A 21,098-nucleotide genomic window follows, 5' to 3' on the forward strand; every position below is an offset into this window, starting at 1 on the left:
TGGATAGGCTGGGTGAGTGGGCAAATGCATGGCAGATGCAGTATAATGTGGATAAACCTTAACCCTCCTTAACCTTCGAGCTGTCTCCTCCCATCCCCCTGCCCTCGGGCTCCTCCTCCTCCCTTTTTCTTTCCTTCTCCCCCCCACCCCCCATCAGTCTGGAGAAGGGTTTCGGCCCAAAACATCACCTATTTCCTTCACTCCATAGATGCTGCTGCACCCACTGAGTTTCTCCAGCATTTTTGTATACCTTTAACGTGGATAAATGTCACTTTGGTGGCAAAAACAGGAAAGTAGACTATTATCTGAATGGTGCCCGATTAGGAAAAGGGGAGATGCAACAAGATCTGGGTGTCATGATACACCAGTCATTGAAAGTAGGCAGGTACACAAAAATGCTGGAGAAATTCAGCGGGTGTAGCAGCATCTATGGAGCGAAGGAAATAGGTAACGTTTCGGGCCGAAACCCTTCTTCAGATTGAAAGTAGGCATGCAGGTGCAGCAGGCAGTGAAGAAAACGAATGGTATGTTAGCATTCATAGCAAAAGGATTTGAGTATAGGAGCAGGGATGTTCTACTGCAATTGTACAGGGTCTTGGTGAGACAGTTTTAGTCTCCTAATCTGAGAAAATACATTCTTGCCATAGAGGGAGTACAGAGAAGGTTCACCAGACTGATTCCTGGGATGTCAGTACTTTCATATGAAGAAAGACTGGATAGACTCGGCTTGAACTCACTAGAATTTAGAAGATTAATAATGATAATAATAAATTTTATTTATGGGCGCCTTTCAAGAGTCTCAAGGACACCTTACAAAAATTTAGCAAGTAGAGGAAAAACATGTATGCGGAATGAAATAAATAGTAGAGACATGACTAGTACACAAATTAAAGACAGAATTCAATTCAAAACACAATATGAGGCAACAAGATTGAGGGGGGGCCTTATAGAAATTTACAAAATTCTTAAGGGGTTGGACAGGCTAGATCAGTGGTTCCCAACCTTTTTTTGGCCATGCCCCACCTAATCACCTCTAAAATCCTCATGCCCCCCCCCATGTGGTGATATATAATTCTTATCATTTAAAAAGTGAACTCCGTTTCAGCTGAAGAAGCTTAAAACGCCAATACCTTGGTTTAAACAAGCTTCAAAAGAACATGGCATCCATGAAAAAGAAAAATGAAATAAACAAAAGACAGTTAAAGTTCTGAGCAAGAAATTACTAAAAAATTGTAAAAAAAAAAGAAAAAAACATTAGGTGGTAATAAAATAATAATAATGATCAATAACATCTGAAAAATAAACTACATATGTTTAGCTGATGGAAAATCAAAAAAAAAAAAAAAATTTGGACCCAGACATCCTCAGTCGCGCTCAATTGCCCCCCTGTGGGGCGTACGCCCCACGTTGGGAACCACTGGGCTAGATGCAGGAAGATTGTTCCCGATGTTGGGAAAGTCCAGAATAAGGGGTCACAGTTTAAGGATAAGGGGGAAATCTTTAAGGACCGAGATGAGAAAAACATTTTTCACACAGAAAGTGGTGAATCTGTGGAATTCTCTGCTACAGAAGGTAGTTGAGGCCAGTTCATTTGCTATATTTAAGAGGGAGTTAGATGTGGCCCTTGTGGCTAAAGGGATCAGGTGGTATGGAGAGAAGGCACGTACAAGATACTGAGTTGGATGATCAGCCATGATCATATTGAATTGCAGTGCAGGCTCAAAGGGCCGAATGGTCTACTCCTGCACCTAATTTCTATGTTTCTATGTGTGTTTCTGTAATGCCCAGCTTTTCAATTGGCTCATAAACCTAAACAGGAAGTCAATTAAAGTATAATATAAATTTGCTCATGCTGTTAAAAAAAATTCCAGAGAAGCTGACACCAATGGTAAAGAATGACATCAGCATGCATGGATAACTAACTATACCAGTTATACAAACAATGGGGCAAAACTGGATCAGTGCCACTGTCTGAATCTGAATGGCAAACAAGCAGGCAATAGAGGGGGTGTCATAGACAGAGTCGTATTGCACTGAAACAGGCTCTTCAGCCCAACTAACCCATGCTGATCAAATGCAAGTCCACTCTGCTTGCGCTTGGCACACATTCCTCGAAAGCGTCCCAATCTGTTTACATGTCCAAATGTCTTTTAAATGTCATTATTGTACCTGCCTCAACCACAGAGTTTAGAAGAATGAGGGGGGACCTCATTGAACCATACAGAATAATGAAAGGCTTGGATAGAGTGGATGTGGAGAGGATGTTTCCACTAGTTGGAGAGTCTCAGACTATAGGTCATAGCCTCAGGATTAAAGGACACTCTTGTAGGAAGAAGAGGAAGATACATTTCTTAAGTCAGAGGGTGGTGAATCTGGAATTCTTTGCCGCAGAAGGCTATAGAGGCTAAGTCAGTGGATATTTTTAAGGCAGGGAAAGATAGATTCTTGATTAGTACAGGTGTCAGAAGTTATGGGGAGAAGGCAGGAGAATGGGGATAGGAGGTAGATCAGCAATGATTGAGTGGTGGAGTAGACGATGGGCCGAATGGCCTAATTCTACTATCCTTCTGAACATTCTGAATTTGTAGTTGGCAGGGCAGTACTCTGCATATTGCCATGAAAAAGTTGCCTGTGAGGGGTTCCTGTTAAATCTTTCCCCTCTCACCTTAAACCTATGATGTCTAGTTCTTGGTTCCTGTACCCTGGGAGAAGACTATGTGCTCCTCCAGCAATTTGTACCTTCTCTCAACACCTATATTCAATTCCCTGTCAGATGCAGGTCTGCATGTTAATAGCCTTCTTTGTCACCTTGTCTACTGCGATGCCACTTTCAGATAACTATGTATTTGTACTCCTGGATATCTTTGCTCTACAGCACTACCGAGGATGCTTACTAGAGAGAACTATAAATCCAGCCGTGGTTTGATTTTGCAAAATGCAATACTTCATACTTATCTGAATCAAACTCCATTAACCATTCCCCGCTTATCACAATCCTGCTGTTATTCTTGATAACCATCTATGATGCCACTTATTTTAGTGTCATCTGCAAACTTACAAATCATGTATTGCACATTTCTAAAAAAAAAGAGGGGTAGAACAAAAGAGGTGTATAGAGAGGAAGAAAGAGGAGAGTTTTTAATGGAAATAAACTTAAGGGGCTGTCCCATTCTACAAGCTAATTCTAGAGTTCTCCTGAGTTTAAAAAAAAATCAAACTCGTGGTAAGCACGTAGCATGTACGTAGCGGGACGTCAGAGCTCAGCACGTCTCTTAGCGGCTCGTAACACTAACGGCAGGTACTCAGGAAACGCGGTAAGCTCGTGAAGATTTTTCAACATGTTGAAAAATGTCCACGAGAGCCCCAAGTACCCACGAGCAGCTATTACCGTAATTCTCCGATGTTCGAATCAGGGGAAACTCGGGAGAACTCTTGAATTAGCTCGTACAGTGGGACAGTCCCATGAGTGAGACACGTTGGGTCCCTGACACATGTGAGGCCTGGTCCCCCAACTCAACCCATTCCCCAACGCAATATTCCACCACTCACTCATTCCCCCATATTCCAGCACTCACCCATAGCTCCCAACTGTGTAGGGGCGTATCCCCAGCACTGCCTCCCCCCACCCCACCCCCCCACTCTTGCTTCGAGGACATTAAAAAATAATGCAATTGCCCTCTTCCGTTGAGCTTAAAACCTGCTGAAAGGACTCGATTGCAACTTTGTTGCAAGCTGGGCCCGCAAGGATTTAGCTGTTAATTCTTCTTAAACTTGAATGCTTAATCTTAAAAATTATGAATAACTTGTGAAATAAAAGATCAAAGGGATCGAAATTTTATAGGAATGACCACGGGACCAAGGTGAGTAAGGTGAGTAAGCGCTACCGTGTACCGTTTTGGCGTAGATACCATCTCAATCACACACACACAAACAAGTAATAGTATTCTAGACTAAGTGGGACCCGCTGGGACCCAGTCTCACAGGAGGCCTGTCCTCCCCATCGCTACCCATTCCCTCAAAGCAATGTTCCACCACTATGGGGAGGGGTGTGTGGGGGAGGGGGGTGTGGGGGTGTGGGGGGGGGGGTGTGGGGGAGGGGGGAAAGTGGGGGTGGGGGTGGGGGAGTGGGTCTGTGTTTGGGAGGAGGGGACCTTTTTTTTTTTTCTTTTTTTATATTAAAAAAAAGTTTTTAAAATATTTTTATTAGAAGCAGTGTACAAAATTATAAACCGTGGCACATGACATAATACATTTATTGTACAGTTTCAATTTTAATTTTAACAAAGATGAAATAGAAAAAGAGAGAAAGATGCAAGAAAGAAAGAAAATGAAAGAGATAGTGAATGTGTAAGAATAGAACCCCTAAGCTACCAAATGAGTGTAGTCGAAGAGTGAATAAGTAAAAGAAATAGGAAAAACGTAAAGAAATAAAAAGACAAAAACGGAAAATAAAAGTGTTGATATACCTGCTTCATTTCTCTCCCCACCCATCACCCAGTCCGTAAATTGGTTTAATTCCGAAGTTGTGTTGCACCATACTATCCTTGTAATGAATCAATGAAAGGAATCCATGTCTTTGAAAATTGCTCTGATTTTCCTGCTAAGACAAGTCTCATGTTTTCAAGATGTAGTGTCTCAGGGAGGGGGAGCCTTGAAAACCTTCATAACTTTTGTACTATTTCACTGATCGGAACAAAACGTATTTGACTTGCAGCAGAGGAGAATGGTGAGTAAGCTGGCGATAAATCGTAGCGCTATGGTGGATCGTTTTTCGGCAAATTTAATTACAACGCAGTGGTCAAAATGAGAGTTTAGTAATATATATATATATAGATTATAAAAGAATGAGGATAGGGTTAACTGATGTGCTCTGAGCAAATAGATTAGCAGGTAAAAGGCAAAACAACTGGCAGGCTGTGAGTGAGACGTAAGGAGTTAATTTATGACTCCCAACAAGATTTGTAAGAAGTTATGAACAAATCATTTCTCATCAAGGAAGTTAAAAGATATAAAATATATGAAGGACTGGCCAAATTGTGTGCCTTCCACCACAGTGATGAATGTTTGTGTTTGTGTTAAATTTTTATTGTGTATTGTGTGTTCTTTATCATTGTACCGCAGCTGGCAAATTCATTTCACTTGCACCTTATGTGCAATGTGACGAATAAAACCGTTTTGTATTGTATTGTATTGAAGTGCTCAATGGTTTAGGCAGCATTCCTGGGCAACATGGATATTCAACGTCACTATCTACAGTATGTTGTCCAGACATGCTGCCTCACTTGTTGAGTTGCTCCAGCACTTTGTGCCCTTTTTGGTAAACCAGCATCTGCAGTTCCTTGTGTCTACAAGTTAAAGAGACATTAGGTTCAAAGAGCAAGTGAATAAAGGGACAAAAGCTTGTGGTAAGTGCTAAGTCTGGGACAAATTTAGAAACCAACAGAGGAGGACTGAAAATTAGTCCAGAAGAAAATGAAAATAAACCAAGGGCCAACCTACTAGTAAGAAATATGTAAAGGGAGAATGAGAGTTTCTTTAAGCTTATAAATAAGGAACAGAAAGTTCCAAGCAAACATTGAACCCTGTGAGTGATTGAAGCTGAGGAAATATTTATGGAGAATTGGGCAATGGCACAAGAGTTAGACAGTCATTACAGTAGAAGATTGCACAAATAATGAAACATCTGTCACTGTGGATGAGATGGTGGATGTAGCTGTTGTTATCTACTCAAACCCCTTTGATTCTGAAGAGGTGCCAGAGAATTGAAATCCTGCCAATGTCATATCCTTATCCGAAAAGAGAAGAGAAGGGAAAAATGGATAACCATTCGCTGATGAGCTGAACATCTTTTGTTGGAAAATTTCCAGAAAAATTACCAAGGAAGTAATGGGAAAAATCATAACCTGATCAAAGAGCATCATGGATTCTTGAAGGGGAAGTCATATCTAAGAATGTATTACCTAGAGTGTTGCAGAGTGAAATGAGTAACGGGGATATATTTTAATTTTCAGAAGGCATTCAGCAAGGTTACTGGTGCTGGAGGTAATTTATTAATTCAGGCAAAGGATTCATTAAGCAGAGCTAGTAGCTCACAAGGGATAATTTTGAAGATGTAAACTGAGACCTTTGGGAGCTGGAAATGTGCTATAGACAAATGTACAAATGACACAGAACCATGGGGAAAGGAAATATGTGATGATAGACACAAAAAGCTGGAGTAACTCAGCGGGACAGGCAGCATCTCTGGAGAGACCCGAAACATCACCCATTCCTTCTCTTCAGATATGCTGCTTGTCCCGCTGAGTTACTCCAGCTTTTTGTGTCCGTCTTCAGTTTAAACCAGCATCTGCAGTTCCTTCCTACACAAATGTGGCATGATGTTACAGTATAGAGATGCTGGTAGGTTCGTAAGTGGACAAAATGTTGACAAATGGGGTATAATATGGGTAATGCGAGCCTTTTTCACACAGAAGGCAATGGGCAGATGGAACAAGCAGCCAGAGGAAGTAATTGAGGCCGGTATAGTAACACCATTTAAAAACGCTTTGACAGGTACATAGGTAGGTAGATAGACAAGTAAATAGATAGATTTGTGAATTGGCTTATATAACTTGACATACAGTATTACTGTTTTGAACGCATATATTATGCTTGTCTTCATTGGCCGGGGCATTGAGTATAAGAGTCAAGAAGTGATGATGCAGCTTTTTAGGACATTGAGGTTTGCATGCAATTCCGGTTTGCCCATTACAGGAAGGATGTGGAGACTTTGGAAAGTGTGCAGAGGAGATTTACCAGAATTATGAAACAAGGAACCGCAGGTGCTGGTTTAGAAAAGAAGACATAGATTACTTCTGCAGTTTGTGTCCCTTACCAGAATGATGCCTGGATGAGGGGGGCATTAGCCACACAGAGAGATTGAAGGGACTTGATTTTTTTTCTCTGAAATGCCAGAGCTAGAAGGAAGATCTGATTGAAGAATATAAACAAATGAGAGGCATAGAGAAGGTAGGCAGTCAGCAACTTTTCCCCAGGATGGAAATTTTAGTTCAGGTTAGTTCAGCGATGAAGCATGGAAACAGGCCCTTCAGCTGCCGAGTCCGCACCAACCAGCGATTCCCATACACCAGCACTATTCTCCACACGGGACAATTTACAATTTTTATGGCAGCTGATTAACCTACAAATTTGAAAATAGACACAAAAAGCTGGAGCAACTCAGTGGGACAGGCAGCATCTCTGGAGAAAAGGAATAGGTGACGTTTCGGGTCAAGACCCTTCTTCAGACTTGGAGACAGAGGAAAGGGAAACGAGAGATAATGACGGTGCTCTAGAGAGATAGAGAAAAACGAATGCGAGATATGTAAAAAAGCAACAATGATAAAGGAAACACCGAGGAAACACGTGTGAAGACCTCATCTTTGATGGAAGGGGGTAATCCCCATTCCCTAAGTGAATGAGGATCTCAGAAGTCCTGGTCAATTTATCTTGGGCGCAGATGCGACGTAGAAGGAGGAATTGGGAGTAGAGGATAGAATCTTTGTAAGAATCAGGATGGGTAGAAGTGTAGTCTAGATAGTTGTACGAGTCAGTAGCTTACCTCTATCCGCATCTACTGTATCCATTGGTCAAGGTGTGGACTCTTATACATCGGCGAGACCAAACGTGAACTGGACGATCGTTTCGCTGAACCTACTTGATCTCCCAGTTGCTAAACACTTTAATTCCCCTTTCCATTCCCATCCTGATCTTTCTGTCCTAGGCCTCCTTCATTGTCAGAGTGATGCCAACGCTAATTGGAGGAGCAACATCTCATATTTCGCTTGGACAGCTTACGACCCAGTGGTATGAATATTAATTTCTCCAACTTCAAGTAAATCTTGCATTGTTCTAGCCTCAAAGTCATCTTGTTGGGTCTATATTTGTTTTAACCTAGGCTACAGAAAACAATGACCTATTTCCTTTATCATTTATGCAGGATAGTGTGCATAGAGCTCTGTTTAAAGTTGAAACATGAGATTACTCAAATGATGCATCAAGGTGTATTGCAGTTTAACAGCAAATACAGTATTTCAACACCCTGTGTATCATATGATGTGAAACTTAATGCCGGCATTTCAAATTAATGGTAAAGGAATACAGAAATGGGGCATTCCACCACTAGAACCAGTTTGACCACTGAATGAGAATATAGCTGACATACAAAAACATACAAATTAAATGCAGGTGTAGGCAATTCAGCCCTTCAAGCAGTTCTGGTCGATCTGTTTGCAGACTCCACTACTTTGAGTCAATTGTACCTGTACCTGACTGTTCTCGTGCATATGACAATAAACTTGACTTGAACTTTTTCATGAAGAAATGCTTCCCAATGTTACCACTGAATGGCTTATCACTTACCATAGATTATACCATAGAAACAAGAAAACTGCAGATGCCGGTTTACAAAAAAAAGGCACAAAGTGCTGGAGTAACTCAGCGGGGCAGGCATACCCTCTCCCTCACATCCATCTAGGTACCCCAGTAACCCTCCCAGGTGAGACAGAGGTTCACCCGCACCTCCTCTAAACTCATCTACTGCATCGGGTATTCCTGATGTGGCCTCCTGTACATCGACGAGACCAAGTGTAGACTTGACAATCGTTTTGCTGAACACTTGCACTCAGTGGCAAAGGCCTACTGGTTCTCCCAGTTGCTAACCATTTTATCTCCTCTTCCCATTCCCGTACTGACGTTCCTGTCCTGGGCCTCGTACATTGCCAGAGTGATGCCACATGCAAACTGGAGGAACAAAACCTCATGTGCCACTTGGGTAGTTTACAACCCAACAGTATGAACATTGAATTCTCTTGTTTGAGGTAGATAACTAAATTCACCCCCCAACTTTTAAATCCCTCTCCTCTCTCTTCCCTGCACCCCGCCTGGACTCGGACCTGTTTAAGCCTTCCCTCTACATTCCTTCCTCTGGCTTCACTATTCGTAACTCTACAATCCTTATCTCACATTTTTATTTTTTTCATCTCTGGTCTTTGTGCAACCATCTGTCTATCCAAAAAAACCCTCACCTATATCCACCTATCGCCTGGCCAGCTTTGACCTGCCTCTCCTCCCTTCCAGCTGTCTTCCCCTCAACACAATTAGTCTGAAGAAGAGTCCTGGCCCGAAATGTAACCAATGCATGTTCTCCACAGATGCTGCCTGGCCCGCTGTGTTACTCCAGCACTTATATTGTTCCCCAAATATGCGTCTGATTTCCCTATCAACCCCTTCAATCATATTCAAAATTGCATTAAATCACCTCTTTATTTCTGTACTCAAGGGAATAGAACTTTAATGTGTGCAACCTGGCCTTGTGGTACAATGCTTGGGCCCAGTATCTGCACTCCACATTTCCTTTCCTTTTCCAGAGATGGTTTCCAGACCTCAAACAGCCACTCCAAATGGATTATAGCCAGAGAGTATTAAGATTGTTACATAATCCATTCCTTTCTCACATGAGGGGGGAGAGTGCAGTGGAGAGATAATTTTTTTTTTGGCCTTCCATCACAGCTATGTGATGGATGTTTATGTAAAATGTAAATTATGTTGTGTCTGGGGTCTATTTGTGTGTAATGTATGGCTGCAGAAACGGCATTTCATTTGGACCTCCAGGGGTCCAAATGACAATTAAATAGACTAATGACTATTGACTATTGACTATTGAGATAAATTAAAACTTTATTTTCTGCATTTACCCTTTATAAAACTCTAATTCAAATGGAATGACCATTGTGGCATTATTTGATTAATACCAATTTATTACCTTATTTGTGAGTATGATTCCGAAATGGGGAAGCAATACTTGTGAGTGGGACGGTATCCAATCTGTGACGTACAAGTCCAATCTAAGTGTACGAGTCAAACGATCCCGAGTGGTACAAGAAATCTTGCTGTGATCTTTGCTCAGGTCAACCGGGATGCTAAAAGACAAACTAGAGTCCCAGCGTAACCACTCGAACACCCGTCAACTATAGCAAGGCCTGATAGACACAAATGCTGAGGTAACTCAGCGGGACAGGCAGTATCTCTGGAGAGAATGAATGGGTGATGTTTTGGGTCGAGACCCTTCTTCAGACTTCAGACTTACTCCAGCATTTTGTGTCCATCTTTGATTTAAACCAGCATGTGCAGTTCTTTCCTACACATAGCAAGCCTAATATCTACAATGGGCTATCAAGCAAAATCAGGCAGCATCTCTGGCGATAGCGCATCCCACTCTGATGAACAATGCATTCTATGCTCACTTTAAGCAGAAGGTCAACAGGGCAATAACATCTGTCCTGACAGTTTCGACTGTGCCCTGTCACCGTTGCAGAGGTGAGATCGGCTTTCCTGAGGGTGAACCCATGGAAAGCAACTGGCCCGGATGGATTCTCTGGCTGCATCATTATGACAAGCACGGACCAACTTGCAGGATTGTTCATGGACATCTTTAACCTCTCCTACTCCATTCCGAGGTACCCATCTGCTTCAGGAAGACCACTATCATCCTGGTGTCAAAGACAATCAAAATCTCATGCCTTAATGACTACCGTTTACTGACCTTGACACCTACTGTCATGAAGTGCTTTGAGAGGCTGGTTAAGTCGCATATTAACTCCAGTCTATCAAGTAGCCTTCATACACTGCAGATCGCCAACCGCCACAACAGGTCCACGGATGATGCCATCGCCCTAGCCCTGCACTCATCCCTGAAAGACACCTACATCAGACACCTACTCTTCGACTACAACTCTGCTTTCAATGCCATTATCCCATCCAAGCACATCTCCACACCTGTGGAACGTGGAGTTAGCGCTCCTTTGTGCAAATGGATCATCGACTTCCTGACCCACTGACCACAATCAGTGAGAATAGGGCACAGATCAGTCTACGATAATTCTCAACAGTGCTATTGCGGGAGTGCAGGGTAGGTTTACAAGGTTAATTCCCGGTATGGCGGGACTGTCATATGCTGAAAGAATGGAGCAGCTGGGCTTAGTTACAAATGGGGTTTAGAAGGATGAGAGGATATCTCGTTGAAACGTGTAAGATTGTTAAGGGTTTGGACAAGCTAGAGGTATGAAACATGTTCCCCATGTTGGGGGAGTCCAGAACCAGGGGCAGCAGTTTAGGAAAAAGGAGTAAGCCATTTAGAACGGAGACAAGGAAACACTTTTTCTCACAGAGTGGTAAGTCTGTGGAATTTTCTGCCTCAGAGGGCAGTGGAGGCAGGTTTTCTGGATGCTTTCAAGAGATAGCTAGATAGGGCTCTTAAAAATAGCGGAGTCAGGGGATATGGGAAGAAGGCAGGAACGGGGCACTGATTGGGGATGATCAGCCATGATCACATTGAAAGGTGGTGCTGGCTCGAAGAGCCGAATGGCCTTCTCCTGCACCTATTGTCTATTGGTGCCCTGCAAGAATAAGTTCTCAATCCCCTATAACACATCTTATATACTATCGACTGTGCAGTGGAATACCAATCCAACTCAATTGACAGGTTTGCAGACGGCACCACTGGAGTGGGCCAGTTATAGAATAATGACAAGACGGAGTACAGAAAGGAGATTAGGAACCTTGTAACTTGGTGCTTAGACAACAACCTCTTCCTCAATGTTAGCGAGACAAAGGAAATAGTGATTGATTTCAGGAAGTGAAGCAGTATACACACCCCAGTCTACATTGATGGTGCCGAATTAGACATGGACAAAAGCTTCAAGTTCCTAGGAATAAATATCACCACATATTTTTCCTGGACCAGCCACATTGAAGCTATGGCCAAGAAAGCACACCAACACCTCGACTTCCTTAGAAGGTTTAGAAAGTTTGACATGTCCCCAACTTCTACAGATGTGCTGTAGAAACCACCTTATCAGGATGCATCACAGCCTGGTTTGGGAACATTTCCATTCAAGGCCGCAAGAAATTGTAGAGAATGTCCACATTGCCCAGACCATCGCACAGACCAGCCTCCCTCCCATGGATTCCAACTATACTCACGCTGCCTCGACAAGGCCACCAGCATAATCGACGACCAGCCTTACCCTGGTCATTTCCTCTTCTGCTCTCTCCCATTAGGCAGGAGGTACTGTAGTTTGAAACTGCACACCTCCAGATTCAGGAACTGTTTCTTCCCAGCTCCTATCAGGTAACAGAATGGCCCTTTCCTCAGCTAGAGAGTAATCCTGACCTCTTTGGAGACTGTTGAACTATCTTTAAGCAGACTTTGGCAAACTTGAAATCTCTGCACTAATAGATTGTACCCTTTATCCTTTATCCCTGCACTTGATTGTATTTATATGTAGTCTTTTCTTTGACTGGGCAGCACTCAAACAAAAGGTTTTATTGTGCCAATAATAAACTAAACTAAAAAAATGATTTAATATTATTGTGTACATACAATGAGATAATGCAAATTAATTACCTTGTCTTTGAGTATGATTCCAAAATGGGGATGGTTATCCAATCTGTGAATATTTTGTGTAAAGAGCGCACATTGTTGATCTAGAACAACGAGTGCTCATCACCAGCTCCAAGAATTGAATTTCTGCTGACAGGAATGAATGCCATCTGAAATGAAAGCTGACAAGAATGACATCAGTTAGTGTACTTGTCAAATCTGGCACTGTCAAGTTTCAGGTGAATGAGAACTTGAAAGCTGGATTTTAATTGGAATTTATTATTTTTGATCTTCTTTGGCATATTGTTTGTGGTGCTTTAATTCCGAAGCAAACACAGTTGTTCACTTTAAAAATGTACAGAAAGCCACCTTTGTTCTATTAACAAAAAGCAGTGTCTGTATGATGCTTCATAACTTTACACCACGGTTCAATCTCAAGTGTCTGAATGTGTGATCTGGTTGCAGAAATTGCCACGTATTTCCTGCCTTCATCAGCATGGCATGGAGCTGGTTGGTACAGTTTGTATCATTGATGTGTAGAGGGTGTAGACATTTTGTTTTTTTTTCCTTTATCAGATTCCAAATCTCCTGTTTGTGCTGCTTGTATTCCTTTGTTTATTTATTTTCATGTTTATTCTGGTTATTTGAAATATAATATTTGCTGTAGTATAAAACTGAAGTTGTTACTGTAGCTCATAGTTCATTACGCAGTTTGTAACCAACTTGAAACTATTTCGATTTACAGAATCCTATTGACAGCATGTGCTAAGTTCATTGGAATTTGTTCAAAAGTAAACGTGTTATGCGTTAATATCCAATAGTCCAGAAAACCTGCTGGTGCAGCATTCCAAAATCCCAAGGGAGCCGGGTTATCAGAGTTCTATTCTGCTGATTTGTTAACAGCATTTTATAAATTCAGGCAGCTTTTGCTTTGATGGAGTGCAGGTCCAGCAGCACAGCACTAACTCAGCACTTTATTGAAACATCAGCATTAATCCTTCCTGAAAACTGACTTTTGACGTGTACTTTACTGAGATGAGTAACCCAGGAACTAGATTTTGAAGAAGTGGTCGATTTGTGAGCAATTCTGGTCACCACAGAGGCACTGTAACTAATAGGTGTCAAAGATGATAAAAGCAGGACCAGGACTAACATTGTTATTAAGAAACACTGTTAAAACCGGGCTCTTAAAAGTCTCCTGCCTTGTGTTTACTGCAGATGTGTTTTGACAGACGGGGAATATCAACTGGTGGGGAGCAGAGCAATTCTGGAAATTCTTTGCCCAGAGGGAAATTCAAATGGGGAACTTGTTGCCAGGAGTGGTAGTTGAAGCATTCGTATAGATACGATTAAACAAAGGGTTGTTGACATATTAAAGAGCAAGAAATAGAAGTGAATACTAAAAGGGTGTGATAAAGAGAAGTGAGACAGGGCTTGGATCAAACAGGAGCACAATAAAAAATGTCAGATCAAGTAGCCTGTTTTGTTTTTCTCTACATTGTGTGTTGCAAGGCTGTACGATTCTAAATATGTTCATAGAGTCAAAGAGTGATACAGCATGGAAACAGGCCCTTCGGCCCAACTTGTAGCAATGTTACAAAATTTTGAGATTTTAAAAATCAAGTCTGCAATTTATCCCATCAGATAAAGCATAACAATAAGTTTAATTTGACACCAAATTCACTTTCATATCTCAAGTATTGAAAAAGTTATGGCCATTTTCATACTCGGAAATTAGCATCTTGTTCCCTATTGATTTTCAATGGACATTACAAAAAAGCTGTGATCTTGGATAGTCAACAGGCCATTTCTTAAGGAAAGATTAACATTTTTAAATAGCCTAAGTGTCCAAAGATTATTCACAATTAATTCACAATATAACATGATTTTTATATCTAATTTACATTAATTTATAGGCCAAATGGAAGGAATTTAGTGTTCAATTGCTGTAAATAAATGCCCATTTAAATCGGCTTTCCAGTGGGTTCTACTGATTAGAATGTTGACAGCGCGTAGATTAGTGCCCTCAAATGCCGCGAAAAATACTGCGGGATATAAAAAGCCCAAAATGAATTCGTTATAGATAACGTGATATATAGGGTTTATATAGCCCCATTTAATGTAAAAATAAGGTACATACTTTAAGAGTGATACTGGGGCGGCATGGAATGAACAGTAATTTAAAATTATTAACTATATTATCGAGGCCTATAAAAAACAACTTTTGCGCCCAGCGATTTTTTCGTTGATGATTTACTAGGCTGAACATCGTGCCATAGTACAGCCTAGTAAAAATCGCGTTTTAAAACCCCCCCTGCCAAAAATCGCGCCTGTGGGCAGATTTGGCGATTCAGGTAGGTTTTGTCCTACCTAAAACTTGACCAACATGTGCCATTCATGTCCCACCCCTGCCTTTCTATATTCCTCTAAACTTGTCATATTCATGTACCTGTCTGTATGTTTCTTAAAAGTTGCCAAGTCCCTGCCTCAAATACCTCCTCCGGCAGCTTGTTCCATATCCCCACAACCCTTTGTGTGAAAAAGTTATCCCTCAGGTTCCTGTTAAATTTTCTTTCCCTTCCTTTCCCTTTCCCTTTCCCTTTCCCTTTCCCTTTCCCCTTTCCTTCCCCCCCCCCTCACCCTCACCCTCACCCTCACCCTCAACCTATGTCCTCTGGTTCTTGATTCCCCTACTCTGGGCAAAAACACTTTGTGCATCTACCCGATCTATTCCTCTCATGATTTTGTACATTTCAATTGGAAATAAATCTTTAATAACTTGTGATGTCCTGTGTGATATAACAGAATGCCAAGGACTCAGCCTGTCTGCTTCAGAGAATTATTTTGCTACCACAAGACCTCAGCTTTACTAAATATGCTGCTTGTATTGTCTGGAGGAGGACTTCGAACATTTGGTCTCTGCTTCTCTGAACTGCTTTTGGTTGCCCAAATGGTCACCTATCCATAGCAGGTATTTTTAAGGCGAGCCACGAGTTCTGTACCTCTTTACACAGCACTTTTGTAATTTAATTGCAGTATTTGTTCAGACGTAAGGAACAGTGGGAATTGGAATCTAAAATAAGAAAGCAAGGCTATTCTCTCACCCCATGCTAACCCCATGGCTGCTTTTACCTGCCATAGCAGACTAGGGAAGAGGCATACCATGGCAACATAGAGTGATACAAGGTGGAAATAGGCCCTTCGGCACAACTTCGGCACAACTTGCCCATACCGGTTGATCCATATCCCTTCAAACCTGTCCTATCCATGTAACTTGCTGGAGGCCCGTGCCTTGTGAAAGGGATGCAAAGCACCACAAGAGGTGACCAGGCCTCAAGCAGTGCCCTCAGCACAACCTGACGGGCTTTGACCACTCATTGACGTTCATGGTATTTGTTGTGTTTTTAAATGTTTCGGATATTAGACATTTAAAAATTATATTAAAAAAAATTAATGACAAGAAAAATTAACTTAAAAATACTTTATTTCACTTTTAATTACAAACAAAACCTTCTGAAGTTGTTAACAATGGTTGGTGACTGCCTTTATTTAATGGCCACTCCTCTCCTGGTCTGGAACTGCCACTGGATCAATGTAAAGTCTGATGTATTAGATGGTAGCTCCCTTTATTAGGGTAGATGTGTTTGCATGGATTGAAGATTAGTTATCACACATTGCGTATTGTGGGATAAATTTGAATCAAATTGAACTTGAATTATTTAAATGGTTGGTAGAGCTCTCCTACTTATTAAAGGGTAGTAAAACATCAGCAAGTTAATTCTTTACAGCTCAGCACCAAGCGGCACTATAAAACTAACTGCCAACTTCAAACTAACAAAAAGCCACAGTCTATTTCACGCTCTGTCACATAATTTATGTTTTCTGCCAATCAGAATTGTAACAATAATGATAATGGATTTAAATGTTGTAGAAACTGTTAGGGAGAAAATAGAAACACTACATTAGTTATGTGAACAATCAGAACTGCCAGACCATTTGTTCATGATCATAATACAGGACTCTGACTTTTGAAACCCAGGAAGGAGTGTCCAAACACAACACATTGATGTACTAAAGTCTCAATGTGCTGGAGTAACTCTGCAGGTCAGGCAGCATCTCTGGAGAACTTGGACAGGCAATGTTTCGTGTCACCACCCTCCTTCAGATAGAGCTGATAAAGCAGCACATATGCAATGCCAGAAACTGACCTTGGGTGTTATCTGTGTGGAGTTTGCACGCTCTTCCTGTGAGCCCATGGGTTTCCACCTAGTAGCTTAGTTTAGAGTTTAGTTTAAAGATACAGAATGGAAACAGGCCCTATCCTTCATCCCTCCCACTGGATCGACATTTCAATCCCCCCTTCCTTTCTTATCAGATAACACCATCTGCTTCTTTGTGTCTTCTCCGCTTATCATCTCCAGCCTTGGTTACTATTTCTACCCTTCTCTTCCCAGCGAACTCATTTGGCAATTACATAACATCATATCATGTGTGATATAACCCGTCCTGAATATCCTACGGCTCAACAAGACTGGCCCACCGTCAGCATGCAAACACAACACAGCCACATGGCATGATTTTTGATGAAGATTTTGCAGGTTTTGTCTGGGCTGGATTTGCTTTTGACCTGCAGAACCACAGTCCTTGGGCCAAATCTTCATCTATTTTTGTTATTGTGGAGTTTTGGAATGGCCAATTAGCTTGGGGCTGTGTCCGGCCCAGAACCACATCAAAGTTAGATGCAATAAGGATAGAACATTTCCTTAAAGTCATCTGTGAATTAGATCTGTACATCCAAGATATCGTCAACTGGATTCAACCCTCTTTCTGTGCTGGGAATGGGATCTGGATCTCTAGATGCATCATCTACAGTAGATAACATTTTCTAATTTCCAACTGATATCTTTGTTAATCAAAATATTTTTCACATCACCATTAGTAATGTCGAGTAAAGCTATTTATAGAATGTGCAATTCAATCTAACATCTCAAATCTTGACTGAAGTGATTATACAAGAATGTATATTTTGAAGTTATGATACTATTGCTTTGCAGGGCCGTAATGGTTACCGAGGAAGATAAATGCTTTAGAAGTATTGTATTGTATATCTTTATTGTCATTTCCTGAGTATTCGCATACCCAGCATGTGATCAGCATTGGGTTTAAGAAGGAACTGCAGATGCTGGAAAATTGAATGTACACAAAAATGCTGGAGAAACTCAGCGGGTGCAGCAGCATCTATGGAGCGAAGGAGATAGGCAACGTTTCGGGCCAAAACCCTTCTTCATTTTGAAGACCTTTAATTCTCACAACCTGATACAAGCAAAATTAGGGAAGTAATATTTTCTCACAAGGTGTTGTGCGAGTTTGTCGCATGAAAACATGATCTCAAATTGAAGAATAAAATAAAAGTAAACCACAGATAATGGAAATCTGAAATAAAATCAGCAAATGCAGGCAATGCTCAGCAGTTCAGGCAGCCTCTCTGGAGAGAGAAACAATGAATGTCTCAGGTCCTAGACCCATAACCATAATCAGTTCTGACAAAGGGTTCCAGACCTGAAACATCAACTCTTTCTTCTTCAAAGATGCCACCTGACCTGCTCAATGTTTCCAGCATTTTCTGATATTACCTCAAATTTACGATATGAAAGAACACAGTGTTTCCATGCAGTGTGAATTTGCTGTTGTTTGGTGTTTGCAATGATGTTTTATCATTAATGTTTTATTATTATTAATGTTTAGTGTTTTCGGAATCATTCGTAACTGTCACTGAATGCCATGTTGTTACTTGTGGGCAGAGCACCAAGGCAAATTCCTTGTATGTGAATACTTGGCCAATAAACTTACTTACTAATAGCCCTGTCCCACGGTGCAAGTTCATTCCAAGAGCTCTCCCGAGTTTGCCCTGATTCAAACTTGGAGATTTACGGTAATGGCCACTCATCGGTACTCGGGGCTCTCGTGGACAATTTTCAATGTGTTGAAAAATCTTCACGAGTCTTTCCGTGCTTACCTGCCGTTAGCGAGTCTTCCCGAGTGCATGCCATTAGCGTTACGAGCCACCAAGAGATGTCCCCGAACTCCAACGTACCTGCTACGTTCATTCTCCGTGCTTACCATGAGTTTGATTTTTTTTTTAAACTCGGGAGAGCTCTTGAATAAACTTGCACTGTGGGTCAGGGGTTTTACTTACTTACTTTCCTATGTTAACCACAATATTGAATCGTTTTCATGACGTGGGCCATGTTGAAATGCTGGGACTTGTTTGGGAGATGGGTTCTCGTGATCAGTGTGTTGACAGTAGGCACCACAACATAATTACACAAAGCAATGCATGAATGATCCTACATGTTCAGTTAACATCATTACCAGAGCCTACTGGATGGCACAATGGTGAACAGAAATTTCTTGTGACAAAAGAAATAACAGCCAGTGTGTGGGAAAGATCAGAAGATTCAATCCTCGAGGAATATTCATTTATATTCATTTCTGAAGAATACCCAGAATTGGTTTATTTCAGATGCATCTTGGAAAGATGGATCATATAAGCCCCAATATGTAATTGTCAGTACTTGTATATCAATGAAAGGAGACATTACATGGAACCCCAGAAGAAAGTGTAGGAAATCTACTGATTTAAAACTGATGCTTCCTTAGTTTAAAATCAGGGGTCTCTGAGGAGGAGTGAATCATGACTGGCAGAACACACAACTGAAAACATGTAGGTTTTTCTTCTCATTTCTGACCTCTAAAAATAAATAAATCTGCTTTTTCTTTCATATCTTTATTTTTGTATAGCTCAGCAAGAAAAGTGAAGGCGCCTCTACAGAGAGTTTGCAGGTTGTTTCATGACTATTAGGTATAACAAATATCCATGCGCAGATATGCTGAGGAATGTGCACTGTTTGGGGCTCAGCACAAATTGTTGAGCTCAAATGAAAATTGTTCCAAAACACCAACAGTTTCTCGCAACCCCTTTCTCAACGAAAAGTAGCGATCAAAAATGATGAAGCTTCACAATTACTTTTACTTGTTAGAGGAAAAGCTTAGTTCCTCTTAATTTCCTGATCTTTGCTTCATATTTTCCCCAAAAGCGTTTGCAGGAAGATTTCAGAAGCAATCACTTTCTGCACAATTTTGTTGGACATGAAAGTCCTAAACAAAAGTTCAAATTTGGAAATTTATAAAAACTCTGCATATAGAGTTTAACAATAGCTTATTTTTTTTTGCAATATATTGGATTAAAAGCCAACAAGCTAGAAATTAATATTTGACAACATGCAGAAAATTGAACAGTGGCCTTAGATAAAATCCCAGCTTAGTAAATGGCCAGATCGTTTAAGGTAACCAAAGCAATCAGTGACTAGTTGTCTTTCCCATCAAAGTATCGGCTGGTTATGGATGATATTCAACATCAGTTGCAATCACCAGAATATTCTGAAAAGAAGCAAGATATTAACATTAAAATAATGCTCTCCCATCTTCCTTCACATGGCATCGGTGCTTGCTTCAAAGTACAGTTTAAATCTATTGGCCCAGATGCATGATATGCCACAGCTTACTGTTTATATCTCATGAAACAAAGCCAAACACCACAGGAGGCCATTCAGCCCACAGTGACTGAAACATCCTTTGAAAGAGATTTTAATGATATCACCTCTCTGGTCATTAATGACAATGCCATGTCCAGTTCCTTCTGTGGAAGTAACTATTAGATCTGTTTTGGCAACTTTATCAGGAGAGCATTTCTGATCATAACAGGTCACCACGTCACCTCCCGAGATCCTTGCCCCTTGTTCTGCCTCCTGCCCATGGAACCAGTTTCTCACGTCTATTCTCATAACTTGCTCACGGCTTTGAACACTCCCTACATCTCCCGTTTGCCTTATTTGCTCCTACAAGAACATAGAACTTAGGAAAGCACAGGACGGGAACATGCCCTTCAGCCCACAATGTCTGGGTTGAACATGATAACCAATCCCACAGCTCTTCATTCCATGTGTTTATCTAAATGTTTTTTTAAAAACCACTATTGCAGCTGCCTCCTTTAAACCTTGTCCCTCTCACCTTAAAGCCGTGCTCTCTAGTCTTTGACATTTCCACTCTGAGAAAAAGGTATTTTCCTCTCCAGCGCAGTCGCTGCCTCAAAAAGGCTGGAGTTATCATCAAAGACCCACACCATCCTGGCCACACACTCATCTCCCTGCTACCTTCAGGTAGAAGGTACAGGAGCCTGAAGACTGCAACAACCAGGTTCAGGAATAGCTACTTCCCCACAGCCATCAGGCTAGTAAACCTGGCTCGGACAAAACTTTGATTATTAATAACCAATCATCTGTTATTTGCACTTTATCATTCATGTGTGTATATATTTATATTATAGTATATGAACACATTGATCTGTTTTGTAGTAAATGCCTACTATGTTCTGTGTGCTGAAGCAAAGCAAGCATTTCATTGTCCTATCAGGGACACATGACAATAAACTCACTTGAACTTGAAGGTTCTGACCGTCTATAATTCATATACTTCTATCAGGTCTCTTTGGCATTCTAGAGAAAATAATCCAAGTTTGTCCAACTTCTCTTTGAGGCAAATAAAAGCTAATCTAGGCAGCCTTCTGGAAAATCCCTAGCACCCTCTCCAAACACTTTACATCCTCCCTGTACTGATA

The 21,098-nt window shown here is 41.2% G+C and overlaps 1 protein-coding gene across 1 annotated transcript in view; it reads right to left on the reverse strand.

The window, feature by feature from the left end:
- Positions 1–21,098, reverse strand: part of LOC129707581 (uncharacterized) — a 70,589-nt gene that overhangs the window by 24,461 nt on the left and 25,030 nt on the right. Inside the window, exon 15 of the mRNA XM_055652729.1 lies at positions 19,825–19,861. Coding sequence (XP_055508704.1) covers positions 19,825–19,861 — 37 coding nt within the window. The remainder of the gene's footprint in view (positions 1–19,824; positions 19,862–21,098) is intronic.

Source organism: Leucoraja erinacea, chromosome 21 (genome assembly GCF_028641065.1).
Source record: "Leucoraja erinacea ecotype New England chromosome 21, Leri_hhj_1, whole genome shotgun sequence".
Taxonomy (NCBI): domain Eukaryota; kingdom Metazoa; phylum Chordata; class Chondrichthyes; order Rajiformes; family Rajidae; genus Leucoraja; species Leucoraja erinaceus.